General features: G+C 40.4%; 1 protein-coding gene across 4 annotated transcripts in view; it reads right to left on the reverse strand.

Annotated features, from left to right (window-relative positions):
• Nucleotides 1–8,588: 8,588 nt before the first annotated feature.
• Nucleotides 8,589–19,517, reverse strand: part of cep89 (centrosomal protein 89) — a 68,859-nt gene continuing 57,930 nt past the window's right edge. For 3 of the 4 annotated variants that reach the window (XM_089129477.1, XM_089129479.1, XM_039657519.2), the window contains one exon: nt 8,589–9,680. In XM_089129477.1, the coding sequence (XP_088985603.1) occupies nt 9,365–9,680 (316 nt within the window). In that variant the 3' untranslated portion in view covers nt 8,589–9,364. Of the gene's footprint in view, nt 9,681–19,357; nt 19,439–19,517 lie in introns of those variants that run through there. The other variant, XM_089129480.1, reaches the window with a different exon arrangement.

Genomic DNA, 19,517 nt, shown 5'->3' on the forward strand with positions numbered 1-19,517 from the left:
GTTTGGCTCTAGATAAAAATATTAGAGAATATAGCGCCGAAAGATCATTACCATAAACAACCCTGAGTACTTGTGGTCTGTTGTTTTGACGCGCTGCTCACTTCGAAAGGAACTAATCCGGGGTCCGGAACCGGACCGTGGTCCACCATTTAAATACCACCGCCCCTAAGCAAAGCGTTTATCGCTTGTTTCTGCCCTTTTTTAAACTAAATCAGAAGTTGCTTAGGTGCAATGTGTAAAAAAGTTGAGTATCTATTAACAGAAATCCAATATGACATTAATAACTATGTTTTCAGTGGTGTATAAAGAACTTACTTAATTAACCGTAATGTTTTTATTACCTTAGAATGAGACATTAATAGCTCCATAACCGCGGGAATCCCCTTCTCCGAAGCTCGCCATGTTGTGACGTCATATTTCTACCGTAGCCGAACGTGAACAAACAGCGCTAACAGAACGCGTTTCATCACTACCTTAAAAAAAAAGTAGCGGAAAGCTGGAAGCTAGCCTTATACTCCGTGAGTAGTGACTTTTCCCTTGTGAGTGGTGTAAAATATGTAGTTGGGATTGTTTTATGTAACTTAGTTCTCCCTCGCTGTGTTATGGGTTTTATGTGGGGATAGATGTGCTGTTACGTTCGTGAGACAGCAAATGATTAGTACTCATGTCATTGACTGTAAAACAGTATGTTACTGGAATCACTAACCCATCGATAGAGACTTTTAGATCACTAAAGTCGATCGCGAAGAGTTTTCAAAATCAGAGAAAAAAGCCTAGTAGTAATTAGTATCTATGGGATGCGGACGTGCGCGCGTCAAAAATGACATGATTGTAACAGCGGCACCTCCGACCTTTGGACTCATGCGTACACGTCCCAGCTCAGCCACAACAGCTCATAGCCAGCTAAACTACATATAAAAAATATTTAGCTGCTATGTGGGGAGAAATGTGCTGCTGGTTACGTTTGTGAGACAATCAGCTGATTACTATTATTATATTAAATTATATATTAAAACCCTTGATCCTCACCTGACTATGGCTTTGTAAACTTTATCCATGATGTGGTTTATAATGGACTGTGGTACAGAAAAAGTGACAATGTTACACACTCTTGGCTTACTCTGGCTATTCTCTGCTGTCTCAGCCGACGAGATGTTTGTCCCGTTTTAGCAACCGTAGCTTCTTCGAAAGGGAGGGGTGAGCAATGGGCTGAGCCCTTAGTGCAAACTAGGGATGGGACGGTATGAACATTTCATATCACGATTATAGTGTCCAAAATAATCGTGATTATCAATATTATCACGGTTTTGTTAAAAATTTATGAAAGTGCTCAAAAAGAACTGATGCTCACACTGAAAACATTTCAACAAGTTTTATAATTAAAAATCAACAAACAACAAATAAAACAAGCCTCTCTATGCAGTTTTTTTGGCAAGATTCTATTCTATGGCATTTGCTTCTTTTTAATGCCCGTCGTCAATAGCAACGCATTATTACACAGCGCACATCCATATCACAACGGACGCGCGCTCTTGTTTCATTCAAATACAACTTGCCGTCTTGCGTCTCCGGTTTTTGATTGTATTGCAAAAATGAAATCAGAGTTGATTTATTGTTTACAGAGTTTGATAATATTGGTGTGATATATCTTGTCTGGACGATTGTTTTACAAAATGAATTCATAAACAGGTGTAAGGGCGTGGCCAAGAACAGGCAGGACAGGTTGTAAACAAGAAAGAAGATTTATTTCTTCTAAATAATAATTACACACAGGGGCAGATCCAATGAAAGTAATTTCCAAAAATAAAGTCCATAAAAAAAAATAGACCTAAGATGGAAGTCAACTGAAACAAACAAAAATTAAATTGGCCTCAAAATAAATAAATCTCCCCTGGTAAACAAAATAAAAACAACTAAGGTCAGCAAACCATGATGTTAAATGGCTGGGCAAAAATCTGACTACCATTCACACATTCCCTCTCCTAAATATACCCCTTAACCTCTACCAAGAAAAAAGAAAAGGTAAGTATCAAAAATAAATCTTTCCCCAATTAACAACAAATATTTAACTAAAAATATACACTATCATAACAAACATAATTTAATCAACTGCTTGAAGCACAATACAAAACTACTTCAAACAAACAAAATAGAAATCAAACTGGATGAAATAATAAAAAGGAATCCCCCTCCTTATCGGATCAAGATGGTACAGTCCAATTTCCTCTGGAACAGCTCAAAAGTGGAGGCTGAAGCCCCGCCTCTTCCTTTGTTGGCGTTCACATGGAATGCGGCCGCTCACTCCATGGACCAGAGGAATCCAAGACTCAGGTAAAATCAAACAGTAAAGAGAGAATGTAAGTAGTGTGCACCCTTCCATACGTTCAAACTTTAATAAACTGTTTAACTCAACCTTGTCCTGTGTTTATTAATAATACTAAGGGATTTTAAATCAAGTAACAAACCATAATAAATTATAAATTATACTTCAGAATAAACAATATAAATCATGATAGAATTAATGTGAGGTGAGCAACGCACCCGTCACACTCTCCCCCACCTCCGGTTCCTCGCCCACATGGCGGGAAAGAAAGTCAGCAGTCAGGTTCTCCCTTCCTGGCCGGTGGAGAATGGTAAATCGAAAGGGCTGCAGAGACAAGTACCAACGGGTAATCCTGGCATTAGTGTCCTTCATGTTGTTCAACCATTGGAGTGCTCGGTGGTCAGTCTCTAAAGTGAAGTGCCTGCCCAAGAGATAATATCTTAAAGAGTCCAAGGCCCATTTCACTGCCAAGCATTCCTTCTCAATAGTGGAGTAACGCATTTCCCTAGGAAACAGTTTTCGGCTAATATAAGCCACAGGATGAAAGTTTCCCACTTCTCCTTGAAGTAGCACTGCTCCTAGTCCAACTCCTGATGCATCCGTCTGTAAAACAAAAGGTTGATCAAACCTAGGACTGTGCAACACTGGACTTTCCTGTAAAGCTCCTTGAATATCCTGGAATGCTCTCTGGGCCTGCTCAGACCACTGAATCTGGTTTGGGCCATTCTTCTTTATCAGGTCTGTTAGGGCAGCAGCTCTAGAAGAAAAATTGGGCACAAATCGGCGATACCACCCAACTAATCCGAGGAAAGACCTCACCTGTTTCTTGGTCTTAGGTAGAGTAAAGGACTTAATAGCTTGCACCTTCCCCACTTGTGGCCGGATGACCCCATTCCCCAGGACATACCCAAGGTATTCAATCTCTTTCTTTGCCAGGGCACATTTATCAGGATTGATGGTCAGTCCTGCTTCTTGGATGCGTCTTAAAACCATCTGCAAGTGCTTCAGATGCTCCTCCCACGTTTCACTGAAAATCACGATGTCATCAAGATAGGCTGACGTGAAATCAGACAAGCCATGCAAAACCTGGTCCATCAGTCTTTGGAAAGTGGGAGGAGCCCCATGCAGGCCAAAAGGCATAGTCTTAAAATGATGTAGGCCCCAAGGAGTCCGGAAAGCAGTCAATTCCTTGGATCTGGAACTTAAAGGCACTTGCCAGTAACCTTTACATAGATCCACAGTGCTCAAATATTTTGCATTTCCCAGGCGCTCAATCAATTCCTCAATACGAGGCATTGGGTATGAGTCAAATTTTGAAACTGAATTCAAATATCGAAAGTCAATGCAAAATCTTGTAGTTCCATCTTTTTTTGGTACTAAGACCACAGGACTGCACCATTCACTTTTGGAAGGTTCAATCACCCCCAAAGAAATCATCAAGTCCAATTCCTTTTTAAGAGCTGGCAGTAATCTTTCAGGTATACGATAACTCAGTCTCTTTGGAACTGAATCTTCTTTCAAAACGATGTCATGCTCTACCAGCTTTGTTTGACCCGGCTTCGCCTGGAACAATTCAGGATTACACAGAGACTGAAGTTGCTGTTGCTGGAACTCAGGAAGATGATCCACCTTGAGCCCTGCAGAATTCAGACCAGGAAAATACTGCTCTTCCACCTCTTCCTCATCTTCCACAGATCGAATCAGCAGACATTCCTTCCGCGGGGACCATTCTTTCAACAGGTTTACATGCAGAATTCTCTTGGAACGGGCTTGTCCTGGGGTTGATATCTCATAAGTTGTAGGTCCCAGTTTCTGAAGAATTTCAAAAGGCCCTTGCCACTTGGCTAACAACTTACTGGACACCGTGGGCAACATCACCAGCACTTGCTGACCTGGAACAAATGAACGAGTTCTTGCAGACTTATCATACCAGGATTTTTGTTTCTGCTGAGCCTCCGCCATGTGCTCTTGAGCCAAATTTGTCATTCTTTGCAATTTTTCATGCATTGCTACCACAAAGGATGCAACATCTTGTTCTTCCCCCTCTTCCTTCACACCGGCCCAGTTCTCTTTCAACAGTGATAGTGGTCCTCTCACATTATGGCCGTATAACAACTCAAAGGGTGAAAAACCTGTTGAGGCCTGGGGTACTTCACGATATGCAAAGAGCAAATAGGGCATCCATTGATTCCAATCGGAACCAGTCTCATTGATGAATTTACGGAGCATATTTTTGAGGGTTTGGTTAAATCTCTCTACTAACCCGTCAGTTTGAGGATGGAACGGTGTAGTTTTCAAACCTTTTATGCTCAATAACTGGTAGACTTGCTTTAAGAGATTTGAGGTGAAATTGGTCCCACAATCAGTCAGTATCTCTCTAGGAAATCCTACCCGAGAAAACAACTCAATCAAACAGGTAGCTACTTGCTTAGCTCCAATAGTCCTTAAAGGAAAAACCTCTGGATACTTAGTAGCATAATCACTCACCACTAGCATAAACCTGTGCCCTGCTCTACTTTTTTCTACTGGACCAACTATGTCCATTGCAAGCCGTTCAAATGGGACTCCCATAACTGGAAGAGGCTGAAGGGGCGCTTTAGAGGGGAGTCTATTTGAGGTCAACTGACACTCTGGACAGGTTTTACAGAATTTTACAACATCAGCTCTTAGGCCAGGCCAATAAAAATGTCTCTTAATTCGAGCCAGCGTTTTCTGCCTGCCAAGATGACCTGCCCAGGGAATGGAGTGACCCAAAGACAGGACTATATTCTGAACTGCCTTGGGTACCACCATCTGGAAGCCATCGCCCTGTTGTCTATACAGCACCTTCTCTTGCAGAACGAACCTCTCTACTACTCTATCCTCTACAGCGTTCCCACCTTCTTCCTGACTTGTCAAAATAGCTCGTTGATACAGTGGAGACAAAACAGGATCAGTTTGTTGCAATTCCGCCATATTACTGGGAATCTTATACCCAATCAATTCATCCAGCTTACCACCCTGTTCCTGACCCTCTGCGTCTCTATATCTATACTTCTCTTGCCTCCTCTGCTGTCTAGACTTCCTTACTTTAACTGGTCCAGCTTCCAGTTCAGCATCAAAGAATGGAAAACTTTTCAAGGTCTCAGACTCATCCATAGACTGCATGGCCTGAGCTCGGGTCATCACCATACTACAAGCAGAGTTAAAAGGCAAGAGGTTAAACAGCAGAGGAAAATCTTGTCCTAAAATCACAGGATATGGCAATTTCTCTACTACCGCTACTTTCAACAAATAGGGTTGCTCTTGTACCACTACCTGCACTTCCACTGTAGGGTAAATCTGTTCCTCACCATGTACACATCTAATGACAACCTTACCATTATTCGCATTGGCCTGCTTTGGAACCAACTGACTTTCCACTAATGTCTGCATACTACCAGTGTCTATCAATGCCTTCACCTTTTTTCCATTCACTTCTACAGGAACAGTCAGGGTTTGAGGTAAAGTCAACTTTTCTGTTGGCACAGAACATATTTGGGAACTCTTCACCAATAACTTAGGACACATCGGCTTTTTATGCCCTTCCTGTCCACAATAATAACAAATGGGCACCTGACTGGACTGAGGTGGAGGCCTAGAGAACTGACCATCAGAACCTTTAGACTTCTTACTGCCGGAATTAAATTTACCTTCGCCTCGCCCAAATGTTGGCAAACTCTTATTGTCCCTATTTCCCCTTTGAGCTGCACCCCAAACTTGGGAACGAGAGCGAGCAGCTACAAAAACATCAGTCAAGGAAGCAGCTTCAACAGCTGAACTAGGGTTGTGCTCTCTTACCCATACCTGCAATTCTGGTGAAAGCATTCTCAAATACTGCTCTAAAATAATCACCTCCGCTACCGCCTCTACAGTCTTCCCTTTGGGTTGCACCCATTTTTCATAGAGTTCTTTAAGTCGTACATAAAGTTCTTTTGGCGTTTCATCAGGCTCAATCTCTAGTGAGCGGAATCTTTGACGGTAAGTTTCAGGATTAATGGCATACTTGCTTAATATGGCAGATTTGACTTGGTCATAGTCTAACGTCTCCTCAATGTCCATATGGACATAGGCACTTCTAGCCTTACCAGTCAATAAGGGAACTAATTGCAGGGCCCACTCACTTCTTCGCCACTTACAGGCCAAAGCAATTCGTTCAAAAGTGGTGAGAAAATGTTCAATGTCATCTGCATCATTTAATTTCTGCAACTTTGGTTCAATCATACCAGGCACAGGATTTCGAGCATGGGCCACTGAAGCATTTGACACATTCCCCCGCATCTCAGACGGCGGATCAGGGTTAGTGCGAGCATCCACTTCCTCCCTGAGAAGGTTGAACTGATGCTGCAACATTTTCCAGCGTTGTTCCTGCCGAGCTGCTTCCTGCTCCATTTGAGTCTCCTGTCGTTGTTGAAACTCCATATTTTTACGAAACATCACTGCCAGGTCCTGCAGAGTCAGCTGTCTCGATTCATCATCCATCTGAGGAACTCCTCCAGCTCCCTCTGGCTCCTCCAAATCCTCCACTAGAACTGCTTCATCTCTTTGTTTGAACTGTGCCACTTTCTTTGGAGCCATTTTGCCACTACTTGCACTGTCCTTTACTGGCCAATCCCACCGCTGCCACCATTTGTAAGGGCGTGGCCAAGAACAGGCAGGACAGGTTGTAAACAAGAAAGAAGATTTATTTCTTCTAAATAATAATTACACACAGGGGCAGATCCAATGAAAGTAATTTCCAAAAATAAAGTCCATAAAAAAAAAATAGACCTAAGATGGAAGTCAACTGAAACAAACAAAAATTAAATTGGCCTCAAAATAAATAAATCTCCCCTGGTAAACAAAATAAAAACAACTAAGGTCAGCAAACCATGATGTTAAATGGCTGGGCAAAAATCTGACTACCATTCACACATTCCCTCTCCTAAATATACCCCTTAACCTCTACCAAGAAAAAAGAAAAGGTAAGTATCAAAAATAAATCTTTCCCCAATTAACAACAAATATTTAACTAAAAATATACACTATCATAACAAACATAATTTAATCAACTGCTTGAAGCACAATACAAAACTACTTCAAACAAACAAAATAGAAATCAAACTGGATGAAATAATAAAAAGGAATCCCCCTCCTTATCGGATCAAGATGGTACAGTCCAATTTCCTCTGGAACAGCTCAAAAGTGGAGGCTGAAGCCCCGCCTCTTCCTTTGTTGGCGTTCACATGGAATGCGGCCGCTCACTCCATGGACCAGAGGAATCCAAGACTCAGGTAAAATCAAACAGTAAAGAGAGAATGTAAGTAGTGTGCACCCTTCCATACGTTCAAACTTTAATAAACTGTTTAACTCAACCTTGTCCTGTGTTTATTAATAATACTAAGGGATTTTAAATCAAGTAACAAACCATAATAAATTATAAATTATACTTCAGAATAAACAATATAAATCATGATAGAATTAATGTGAGGTGAGCAACGCACCCGTCACAACAGGTAAGATTTAAAACATTAGCTAATCTCATTATCGATTCAATATGTCCCCGTAATTATGTGGTAAAAATAAAATCGGTTTAATACGTGATCTATCTATACTTTACTATCCCTTAAAATATCACTCTTAATAATAGTCTTGTTTGAAGTTGTTAGTTCGTCTTTGGCTCAAATCCACTTGCTACGAACTTTTCTTCGCGGAAGCTTCACGTCTATTTCAAGTGAGTGACATAAAATGTTTCAACTCAAAACAACATTTCGTGCCCAATTGTTTCCCAGACGTAGTTTTGGTATTGAGGTCAAAGTTAACTTGCCTTGCGTTCTGGTGATGATCACACAAGACGACTCGGCAGATTTGAAGTGTTTCTATTGCAGTGACTTTTTGTTCGGCAGACAGGGTGACCATCCTCGATCAAGTTTCCCTCAGGACTTTTGTAAAACCATAAAATATGACCACACCTCAGATTTGGTCCTATTAAAAGGCTGAAAAATCTCCTGAGCACAGTCACTGCCTTCCGCCATTCCTTCTCGAATAGTAATTTAAAAAAATATTGCGTGCTGCGCGCCTGCGTCAGACTGGCCGACAGGATTCAGTGAGTTATTAAAATCGCGATAATCAAACACGGTTTTAATGATAATTACATTTTCAACGATAATACTAACCGTCAGTACATTTTATCACGGTTTATAGTGAAACCGGTTATCGTCCCATCCCTAGTGCAAACCTGGTGCAAACTCGCAACCGAACCGCTAGATGTCGCTAAAAATCCCACATTGCACCTTTAATAGCACCCCTAGAGTACAAGTTAAAACATGGAAAGGAGAAAAATTCCGTCAATGGTAGGGGCACATGCATTTAAAAAAGTAATGTGCACAGATTAATAATTTACAATAATAACAATAAACTAAAATATTCCATAAAAATAAGAATTGGAAATTTTGATTTCATGGTAACCTTAAGATAACCTTACTATGTTTACTGATGAGGCAGTATATGCATAATAAAATGGAGTTACCAAGAAAATTTACTGTTTTAGTAATTTGGAACAGTAGAGACTTGATCTCACTGCGGGTCACGAGAAAAAAAAAGGCAACAAACAGAGATACTAATTATATTATTGTATACCGTACTTCATCCTTATCATAGAAAATTATGAGGGCCCACCTTAGACAGGGCAAACTTTTGTGCAAAGCCTTTTTCCTAGAGAGAGAATGAGATTTCTGTTGCTCAATCCTTAATCAAGTGGCTTGTGAACAGAATTTCCTGTGCATCCACTGCTGGAACTGCTCTGTCACAAATGCTTTCCGAATTTAGCTCAGTAGCTCAATAAGTGCTCCATCTACAGGATAATCATTATTGACAATCAAGAACACTGTGATACATATACTATATGCTGGGAAAAAACATCAAAGCACATTTATCAAAGTTAACAGAAAGAATGGTTGTGCATTTAGTGGCCCTATGTATTTTAAATGAAAGCACATTGAGCATTCAGGTAAACACAAAACACTTAAGGAGAATATGGAATTATTAGGAATCCTGTCCGCTCTTGTCACTCTCATCAGATGACGGATTCTGGTGCAGGTCAGAATCGGAGTCATACATGGGGCTGCACTGTAAATTATGTGGCAGACGACTCTGTCTGGAAGTGAAGGGAGGGGGCAGTGAGCAGAGCAAATGATCCTCTATACGGGGGATCCTGGCAGGAGACTTGCCGGAAGTGCTGCGTAGGGCAGGAGCCATGGTGGCTGGACTTAGTGTACTGCTCCTCAACACCACCTCTCTCAAGCGCTGACTCTCTCTGGTCGCTGCCTCCCAAACCACCTCCAAATCACCTTCCACTTCTCTGAGAAACACACACACAGAGAGAGAGAGAGAGAGAGAGAGAGGCTTGTTTCATTGCAGTATACAGTAGACAGGTTTTCCTGATTCAAATACTCTTGTACCATCAAGTGCTCTAAAAAATGGACAATGTTTTGCTTCACACTTAAGCAAACACACAAAAGCATTCAAAATACACATGAACACACACATTTGTGCGACCTTTTAGTTATTTTGTACCCTCCAGTCAGTGGATTCGCTCACAGGATTTTGAGGGCTCAGCTGTGCAATAATAACAGGTATTAACTGGAAATGTGCTGAAGCACAAACATGAACAGAGAGAGAGAACGAAGGAGATGGCTGAGTGGCAGAGGTGTGTAAGCTCTCGTAATGATAGATCAATTAGCCCAACTATCTGTTGACGCACATCCTTGCTTCCACATGCATACTGTCCACACACACACACACACACACACACACTGTGTGGTTTATGACAATCATTCAATCTCTCTTTGTCTCCCACTGTGTGGAAAGTGGCGAGTCATCTCTGTAAGTGCCCTTTACTTTGCGGGATTCTGGTCTATTATGAAGATGTGTTTTTAAGCAGCCATCTTTTCCTCTATCTGCCTCAATACAAAGCATCTCTGACAGACTCGAACACTGTTGAGCAGACTTGTTCAAACTCTTCTCACACTGCTTCAGACACCACATATCTCAGAAACAGAATGAAACATGATGTTTATGTGTGAATATTTGTGAGTTTGTTAGATAGATGCTAAGGGGATGTCATCAGTGTAATCGGTGTCTGTAGCACAAGTGAAAACGCTCAGTTCACATAATCTATGGTGTCATTAGCGGAGCGCCCAGAAGTATAAAAGGGCACCCGAAATATACGTCATCAGCTTTTTTGTCTTTATGTTGTGTCAACTGAAACGGACCCTTTTTCAAAAGCCTCCGTTCAGTTGCTAACAGATGCATTTCAAAATGCTCCGTCCCTTAGATGGCCTGCAGCGTTCGACCTGAAGGACGGTACTTCAGATCTCGATCCCTCCGCTCTGCAGATCATTCTGTGTTCTTGCATTAGAACGTGCAAAGTATCAGTGCAAGATCCTAACCTTCGAGTGCTCCATAGCCAGTTGGGTCTTCAGGTCAACTGGGAGAGAGTATTCTCGCCTACGGGCTGACTCGGTTCAACATGTCTCTTCAAGTAAGAGTGTGTTCGTCTGGTGTTATTAGAAGTGAGAAAGGGTCCCACTGAAAGAACTTTCAGAGGCTCCTGGGGTATATGGCAGATCTGCTTGGCTTCTTCCATGTGAAGACCACTTCAGCACTAGCTTCATGATCAAGTCCTAAGGTGACTGTGGCAGAGGGGCACGCCGTGTGTGACAACATATCACCACTGCCGGCCGCCAAACCCTCAGTGTGTGATCAGACCTTTCGTTTCTCCGGGCCAACCCGCTCCAATGAACGAGTCCAGTATCACCATCTGAGCGGCCATGTACAAAGGGCTTTAATGGGGCGACCTCCGACTGCATTGGCATCTGTGCCTCGAGTTGTTGCAGTTCCGCTCGCTTTGAGCCATCGTTGCTCAGCGAGCTGGTACTGGTCTGCGCTATGCTTCCCTCGCATCTCACAACTCGCCCGTCACCTCCTCCTTGGAGTCAGAAGCTTCCCCTGGCGGTCCGGCTGGGCAGGGACTTTCTCGGGGCCGCACAGTAACATATGTTTGCCTCTCCGGAGTCCTCCTTCTGCCAGTTATGTTATTCCATCTGAGCGGACAACCCTTGGACAGACACTGGCTCTCAGCTGGCCCCAATTTAGGAAATGTTAAGTTGAGTTTATTAACCCGCTAGCAAAGAGCTTCAGTTTACCGGTGTTCAACATTTTAGCATCAGCTCAACGGCAATGCAAAACATTATTAACTATGATTGTATTTTGACAACAGTCATATTCCTTTTAGATGTGTCTTTTTCAAACACATTGATATTACTAATAACCCAGCAGGGTTATTTTTTCTAATCATATTTTTTTAACAGCAAGGCTATGTTTTAATAAAAAATATTTTTCGTCATAGCTTTGAAAACATGCAGGGATGTCTGGAATCACTTGATAAAGTAAATGAAAATACAGTTAAGTGGAAGTTGTGCAGTGCTATGACATTATAATAAGAACACTATAATATGAATTCTTTATGCTTTAGTTACTTGTGTTTTCAGCACGTTGTTATGGGAAGAGCACACCCACACCTGAAGTAACACTGGCATACACTTAACTTAATTCAAGTTCACTTGAATTTGGGTCCTTTGGTGCAGATTCAAATTTGTAATGTTACATTTATGTTGTAGCATATCTGATTAATCTCATATGCGTCATATAGAACTGGCTTCAGTTTACTGGTGTTCATTCACTCTTCAGCTTCATCTCATGCAAATATTTATTTTAGAGGTTTCTTGTTCAAAAACATGCATTATAGGTAATCTAGCAGTGTTCTTTTTCTAGTCATATGTTCATATTTTAATAGACATATTTGTATGTTAGAACATTATAATTTGAGTACTCATCTTTGATATCTATCAATATCGAAAATTCCCTTCCCATAGCATGCTGAAACAAATACACTTCAGTAAAATTCCTCCTTGCAAAAAATAATCATTCTGTATAATCAGCTTTTTCACATTGCTCAGGAGCTAATTACCCTCCACCATCCCAGTGCGCCCTCTCGACCAATCAGGCCTTTTGATATTTCTCTTTGAATCAGACAGATTTTTCTTGAATTATGTTTTTACATTAAATTATTGAACATCAATGATATTGTCACAGTCATCGTCTCCACCAGTCTGTCTTTGTCATCACTACACTTCCCAGGATCCCAATGGTCTCCTCACCTGAACTCAATTCCTCACTAGCCACCTGTTTCTCGTCATGATCATCTGTGTCACCTGTCCTCACCTCATTATTGTTCATTTGTATCTGTATTTAGTTTCCTTCAGTTCAGTTAGTCTTTGTCCGTCGATGTTTAGGTTGTGTGAACATAAGTCCTGGAATGTTTCCCTTCATCTCTGTAAGTTAAATTTGTAAATAAAGCATCTACATTGAGTTCCTTTTGTCCTCGTCTTCTGCATCCTGCAAAACACCTGACAGATATCAGCACATGATAAACAGCACATCCCTCTCTCCTCTGGTTGATATTTTGAATATAGTCAGTATTTTTGTGTTAAGGGTCTTTGCCTATGGGCTTTCGCATCGGCGGAACCTGGTAAATTATAGTGACAAAGGAAAATGTGAGCACTGCTCAGACTCTGGCTAAGCCGTTCTCAGCGGCGTCAAATTAAAAGTCCGCCCACCATCAAAATTAAAGTCCCGCACAACAACACGAGCTGTAGGACTTACAGTAAGTGATGGCTTACGCCACTTCAGAGTTCCAGCTGGCAGTGATTGCGAATGCAAGCAGGTAAGGGAACAAGTTATCGGGGACAAAAGCACCTATTAACACATAACTGAGAGTCTAATAAAAAAGAGAAATAGCTTTACTCTCACCACCACTCCATTTCTAGACCCTTAAGCTTAAACCTCCATTTCTGAATCAAACTCAAAAATGCTTATTTCAAAAAAATCAAAATTTCAGTTTAAGACAGCGGATTTTTCTTAATACTGAATATTATACATCATTTTGTCATTGATGTGTTGTCATATAGTGCCTAGGGCTTCTCTTTTTACATCCTGACAAAGAGTCTTTAATGTATATTTTTCGTCTAGTTTTCAGGTACTTGAATACCTAATCAGATTCTCACCTCGAGACTCTTTTTATTTCTCCTTGTAGGTGCCCTTCTCCTCTCTCCTTCCTCCTTTCTATTCATCACATATTGTGCAGTCTCAGCAAAAGCCAAACAAGGCCTTATCTATGCACACAGCTATCCTGCCCCTGTCACCTTAGAGATTTATAACAGAGAGAGAGATTGCTGTCAGTGGGTGGGTCAGCTGATCAATAGTGTCAGACAGAGGAACAGACAGTAGGACAGATAGATGCAGAGAGGGCAGAAGTGTGGGACAAATAAACCCACAGACAGACAGATCAGTAGAGGAGACATGTCTGACAGACTAATACCACATTTGAATGTATAAGCCAAAATAGTAGAAGTCATCAGACTTTCCATTTTCTGAGCTGAAAACGGAGCTGAGAATACAACATGCAAACTAGTAGCTGATCCAGACAGGATTCAGGAAGAAACATTAGTAGAAACTGTTTCTAGGTTAGTGAATTTCATTTTTCTGTTCTAATATCCTCCTTTTAAAATACATTAAGACAGAAAATAATAATAATTCAGATCCTTTAATTAAATTCATGCTACCTGCATGTCCTTCACTCACGATCTAATTGATTGCTAGTGTTTGCTTTTGCTCTCATTCTCATGACCTAGTTGCCAAAAGAGAGAAGAAATAGGACCAGAGAGACGGGCACGAGTGGGTGTGGAGAAAAGAAGTGACACGTCTGAGTGCTGAACATCAGGAGATGAAAGATGAGAGAGAGAGACCAGTATTGACCAGGCTGGTTTTAGCATCAAAGTCTTCAAGAAGAGATTAAAAAGAAATGAGAGAGACGGGAGAGTACTTTGTGAAAGACGCACTGGGAAGTAGGTTCATGGGAACAGTAGTAATTTGAGTAATGAGGTTGTGGTAATTCTGCTGTGTCACTGTATGTAAAAGCCCCTTTGAATGGTGCCATACATTTCATCTACGTCAGATCAACCAAGCTGTAATTTACTGGTGAATAGCTTAGCTTGTCAGAGATAGCACATGTTGATTTCATGCTTGGTTTCTTCCTCATAGTGATGCCCAGTGCTTAAAAACCTGGGTTGGTAACCATATGTAGTCACCAAGTCTACTGGACACCAGTGTGAGTCATGGCAAGATTAGATATAATTGCAAGTTCAGCTGCAATGAGATCGATCGATCCATCCATCCATCCATCCATCCATCCATCTATCTATCTATCTATATATATATATATATATATGAAGAGTTCAGATGCAAAAGCCTCTAAATGCCATTTGAAATATTCTTCTTTAATGATGATTTTTATCAAACTTGTATAAGTTCAGTAATTTCACTTAAATAACAATTAATAGGTAATTATCGTTGCCATTTAAGTGAAATTACTGAACATAAATATACAAGTTTGATAAAAATCATCATTAAAGAAGAAAATTTCAAATGGCATTTAGAGGCTTTTGCATCTGAACTCTTCATATACACACACACACACACACACACACACACACACACACACAGGGTTGCCAACTTTGGGACTTGGCTGGAGTGAGTTGATGAATTAATGCCGCATAGAATTAAGGCAGTTCTGAAGGCGAAAGGGGGTCAAACACTGTATTGGTATGGTGTTCCTAATAATCCTTTAGGTGAGTGTATACTGTATATACTGTGTGTGTGTATATATACTGTATATATATATATATATATAACTGTGATAAATATAGGGGTGTAACAGTTCAAATGAATCACGGTTGGGTTTTTTTATCACAGTTTTAGGGGCATGCTTTCTATATGGTTCGGTATGAGCTAGTTTAAAGAAAAAAGGTCAAATAATATAGCGCGCTTCGGATGTATGAGCACACAGATCTCGCAGTGCGCAATGTTCTTTTTTTTGTCACACAGATGGCAACGTATGCTGTTACTGTAGGTCTCACCTGCGCTTGCACGCTATCAACACCCGGATGATGCCGGCGTACATGACTAGTACATGACTGTTTTGTCCATGTTTTTAATTTTATTTTTAGCATTACTATTTGAATGAATTGGGAAGCCAAAGTGTGTATCATCATCAACAGAAACATACATTAGCTGAACTCTGTTTATTTTACTTTATAATTATATTATTTTATTTGATAGATTTTTGGGTCAAACCGCCCAGCACTAGCGCTAATAATGCTGCGTTTGTACGTACATCTGGCCCTAAATGTAACTGCAAGTGGCCATAATTTGTGTGTGACAGACATGCTTAGCAATGTTATCATATTTAATACTTCTACGTGGAGTGTGTGGAAATTAAATCAATGTTTCATTTGACCTGCAGCCCTGCAGAGCAACATACAGGAACTAATTCAAGGTAACAGCGACACATAAAATGGCTGGTAGGCAAATTAACGGTTTAACATGTCACGACCCGTCTATACCCAGAGAGAACGGAGTGTCATTAAGTACGGAAGGGTCAGGATGAGATCAGGAGGGCTACAGGTCTTTAATTGCATTAGAGTCTCTCATTACTTGTGTGTGGGAATTTTTGTCCCCCTCATTACAGAAACTCACAGACACAAAACACATGAAAACTAATCCCAAGCAGAGAGATGCGAAATGTATGCTGATTCATTTGTGTATTTTGAGAGGTAAACACAAACAAATATTCTTTTTTTTAAACTCTGTAAAGTAAATGTGCCTCTGTTATTTCAGATGCCAGATCCTACATAACTGATACATCCACAAATCTGTAAATAATCAAACTATGCTTTTCTGCAAAAAAGCTTGCACATTACTAGAATGACAAGCCTTTTTGCATGCTATAATTTGAAAAATACATTTTTCCATTGTTCGTCCGGCAGTCCTTTTAGTCGACTCAACAGAGCGATACAAAATACAGCCATGTTCACGTCAATCTGAATACTTTAGTTATGCGAGAGTCTGTCCCTTGCATAAAAGTGAAATAAACAAACACTGTTAAGTTGTAATGATTGATATTGTGAATCAGCTTTGATACAATCTGTATTGTGAAAAGCGCTATATAAATATATTTGACTTGACTTAAAACTGTAGTTTAAAAAAAAAAAAAGAGACAGAGACAGACAATTAAGACATTAAAATAAGGATGTTTTAGAAATGAAAGAGTCCTGTGACCTGGGTTCACCTGTGACCTGCTGCCACACACAGCTGTCATTCAACACTGCTGGGATGAGGACGAACGCATTGCAATAAATGACACATCACGTGCCCATAATAATAAAACGAGGGGGAAGACTATATCAATTGAAAAAAGAGCGTGAGCCTAATTTAGATATGTCCATTAATCTTCCCTTTCTTTTCTTTTCTCTTCTCATTCTCCCTCTAAACGTTCTGTTCTCACTCACACAGCCAGGTGACATTTCAATATATAACCAAGCTTTTTATCTCTCTTTCTTACACACAAATCTCTGAGCACACACACTAATCTCTATATGATTGGAAGCTAATGTTTCAGCAGACTACAAAAGCAATATGAACAGCAGATTAGCCAGATTAGATCTCTCTAGATCCCCATGAGTTCCACCTTTGGCCCACACTTGAACCTTTTCTCTCTCCCCCACACAGCACTGCAAACTAGCCCATCATTTACTCATCCTCACGTCATTCCTTTTGTGCTCAACACAAAAGTGCGCCCTCCTGGAGTCTTCCTCAGGATGGTCAACCGGGTCAACAGGGACTGAAGACTCCAGGACGGTACCGGCAGTTTTAGGCTGAGCAGATGGCTCGGTGGGACTGAGGCATAGACTGTAAAGGACTGAAGTGGAGTGCAGGCTCGGCGGGGCTGACGTGAAGAAGCTCAGGCTTGGTAAACATGACGTGAAGAAGCTCAGGCTTGGTAACCATGACGTGAAGAACCTCAGGTTGAGCGGTCTCGATGGAACGAGACTCTGGAGTGGAAGAGGGTGACTGTGGTTGAGTGGGGGTGGTGTTTTCACCAACCTCACCGACAGTGAGGGACCATAGCACATAAACAATATAGTGAGCCAGGGAACAAGTAGTAGCGGCTGCAGGAACTTTCTGATAAAGGAAATCATCCAAGCCACACCAAAAGTCATGAACAAAGGAGACTTCTTAATTTCCATATCGTTATTAGTGCTTCACACTCCAGTCCAGTTGGTGGGAGTAATGCACCGAAAGTTGGTTTGCAAACCGCCATAAAACTCAAGAAGAAGAAGAAGAAGAAGAAGAAGAAGAAAGAGACTTCTTTCAAAAAATAAAGAAAAAGCTCACAGATCCAAAATCTTTGAAATGGCAGTGTGTATTATTTTGTGCTCCACAGAAGAAAGTAATATGTAAGCAGCAACATGGGGGCAAGTAAAAGATTTTTAGTTTTAAATTTTAATACCCACTGAGGAAGCTCATGAACATGGTGTATATATAATAATATATATATATATATATAGGTTTATGTTTTAATAAATCTTCCATTTGTGTGTATGCAAATTGTTTGAAATTGAAAAGGTCCTATGATGACCCAGTTGAGTGTTTATTAATCATTCACACATGAAGGAGAAGCAACAAAGGAAACAAGATAATGTTTACAGTGTTAAATCATTATACATTTGAACATCACAGTGTTAAAAGAAATCAACATACTGTACAAAGTTACAAACAAACACAGCACTAGCCCAGAAAGCATTTCAACACAAATACTTATAAAAGCACTCATGAAGAGGAAAAAAGAGAAACAGTGTGTGATGACAGCTGAGCATCATGAGCTATGGTGATAGCAATATCACATCACAGACATGATCATTTGTTGAATCACCACAGGTTTTACAGCCAAATAATGCCACATCTCTTCCTGAAAAACAGCCCCTCAGTTTGGTGAAAAATTGTTTTAAATATTAAATCATAACAACATAACCAAAAATTTAAGTGGTTTCAGCAGATGTGTGAACCGCTGCATAGTGAGAGCGAGAATAATTCATATTAACAAAGTAGTTGTCATTTCTTTTTCATATTCTTCACAATGTCAAACACACACATGCAAAACAAATTCTTCTGAAGGAGAAATATTTTACTGACATATCAAAGTTGACATTTAAAACCCTCACACTCAGACTTAGGAAGGGAACTGACTTTAAAATGAGCTTTGATGTAGGGTTAAGAGAGAGAAAGGCAGAGGGAGAGAGAGACTTGAGTTGGAGCTGAGTTGAGTGGGACCAGTATCAATATACAATGTGTATACACATTCACACATTCAAATTCAAGTCCGAAATTTTCGCACATTAAAAAATAAATTCGACCTCACGTTATGTCAATCACGCTTGCACACTGTCTTCGAAACTTTCGTCCCTTATTAAAAAAAAAGAATCCAATCGGATTCAATTTTCTGCGTTTTTCACATCCGTAGCAAGCAGTTTGAATGGTGGGCTTAGTGCGCGAGGGCCTTAAGAGGCAGTGATATTAAAGTAAGATCCCTTCCTACATCAAAAGGGGAGCGAAATCTGATCGACGTATTTTTCCAAAACAAAGTTACTGGGTTGTCACTTTTCACATTTTCTGTGTTGGTAGATGCACCGGGGACCCGATTATATCACTTAAACACGGAAAAGGTCAGATATTCATGATATGTTTCCTTTAAAACAATAACAACTGTGTGGTTCAGTTAGTTAGTAACTAGTTGTGCTTATGTATGTCCATTTTCATACCAGGCATACACTTGCATATACACACTCATACTGACACTCAAACTATTGATCCACTGCAAAGTAGTATGTTCTACAGAGTATGTTACTTAACTTTATAAAAACTTGTAATGTATGACTTACAACAAAATAAACAACAGCTCTACTTATACAATAAGTACAATAAACAGCACCACAACAACCTTGAAAATGCTGCTCTATGAGTTGTAACATAATACCTATAGGCTCTTGTCAGCACTGAAGAAGTGGTAATAATTTTAAAGGTGGAAAGGACGTTTTTGCAATACCCATTTTTTTCTTTTAACTAGATTTACCTCTTCTGCTACAAGACTGTCCGTGGCATCTGCAAGCAAATATAGATACACAAACAGAGAATTTTATACTATTTAGAAAGCAAAAAAACAAACTCTCGGCTCTTCCAA

This window comes from Pimephales promelas, chromosome 1, assembly GCF_988280905.1.
Source record: "Pimephales promelas chromosome 1, fPimPro1.hap1.1, whole genome shotgun sequence".
Taxonomy (NCBI): domain Eukaryota; kingdom Metazoa; phylum Chordata; class Actinopteri; order Cypriniformes; family Leuciscidae; genus Pimephales; species Pimephales promelas.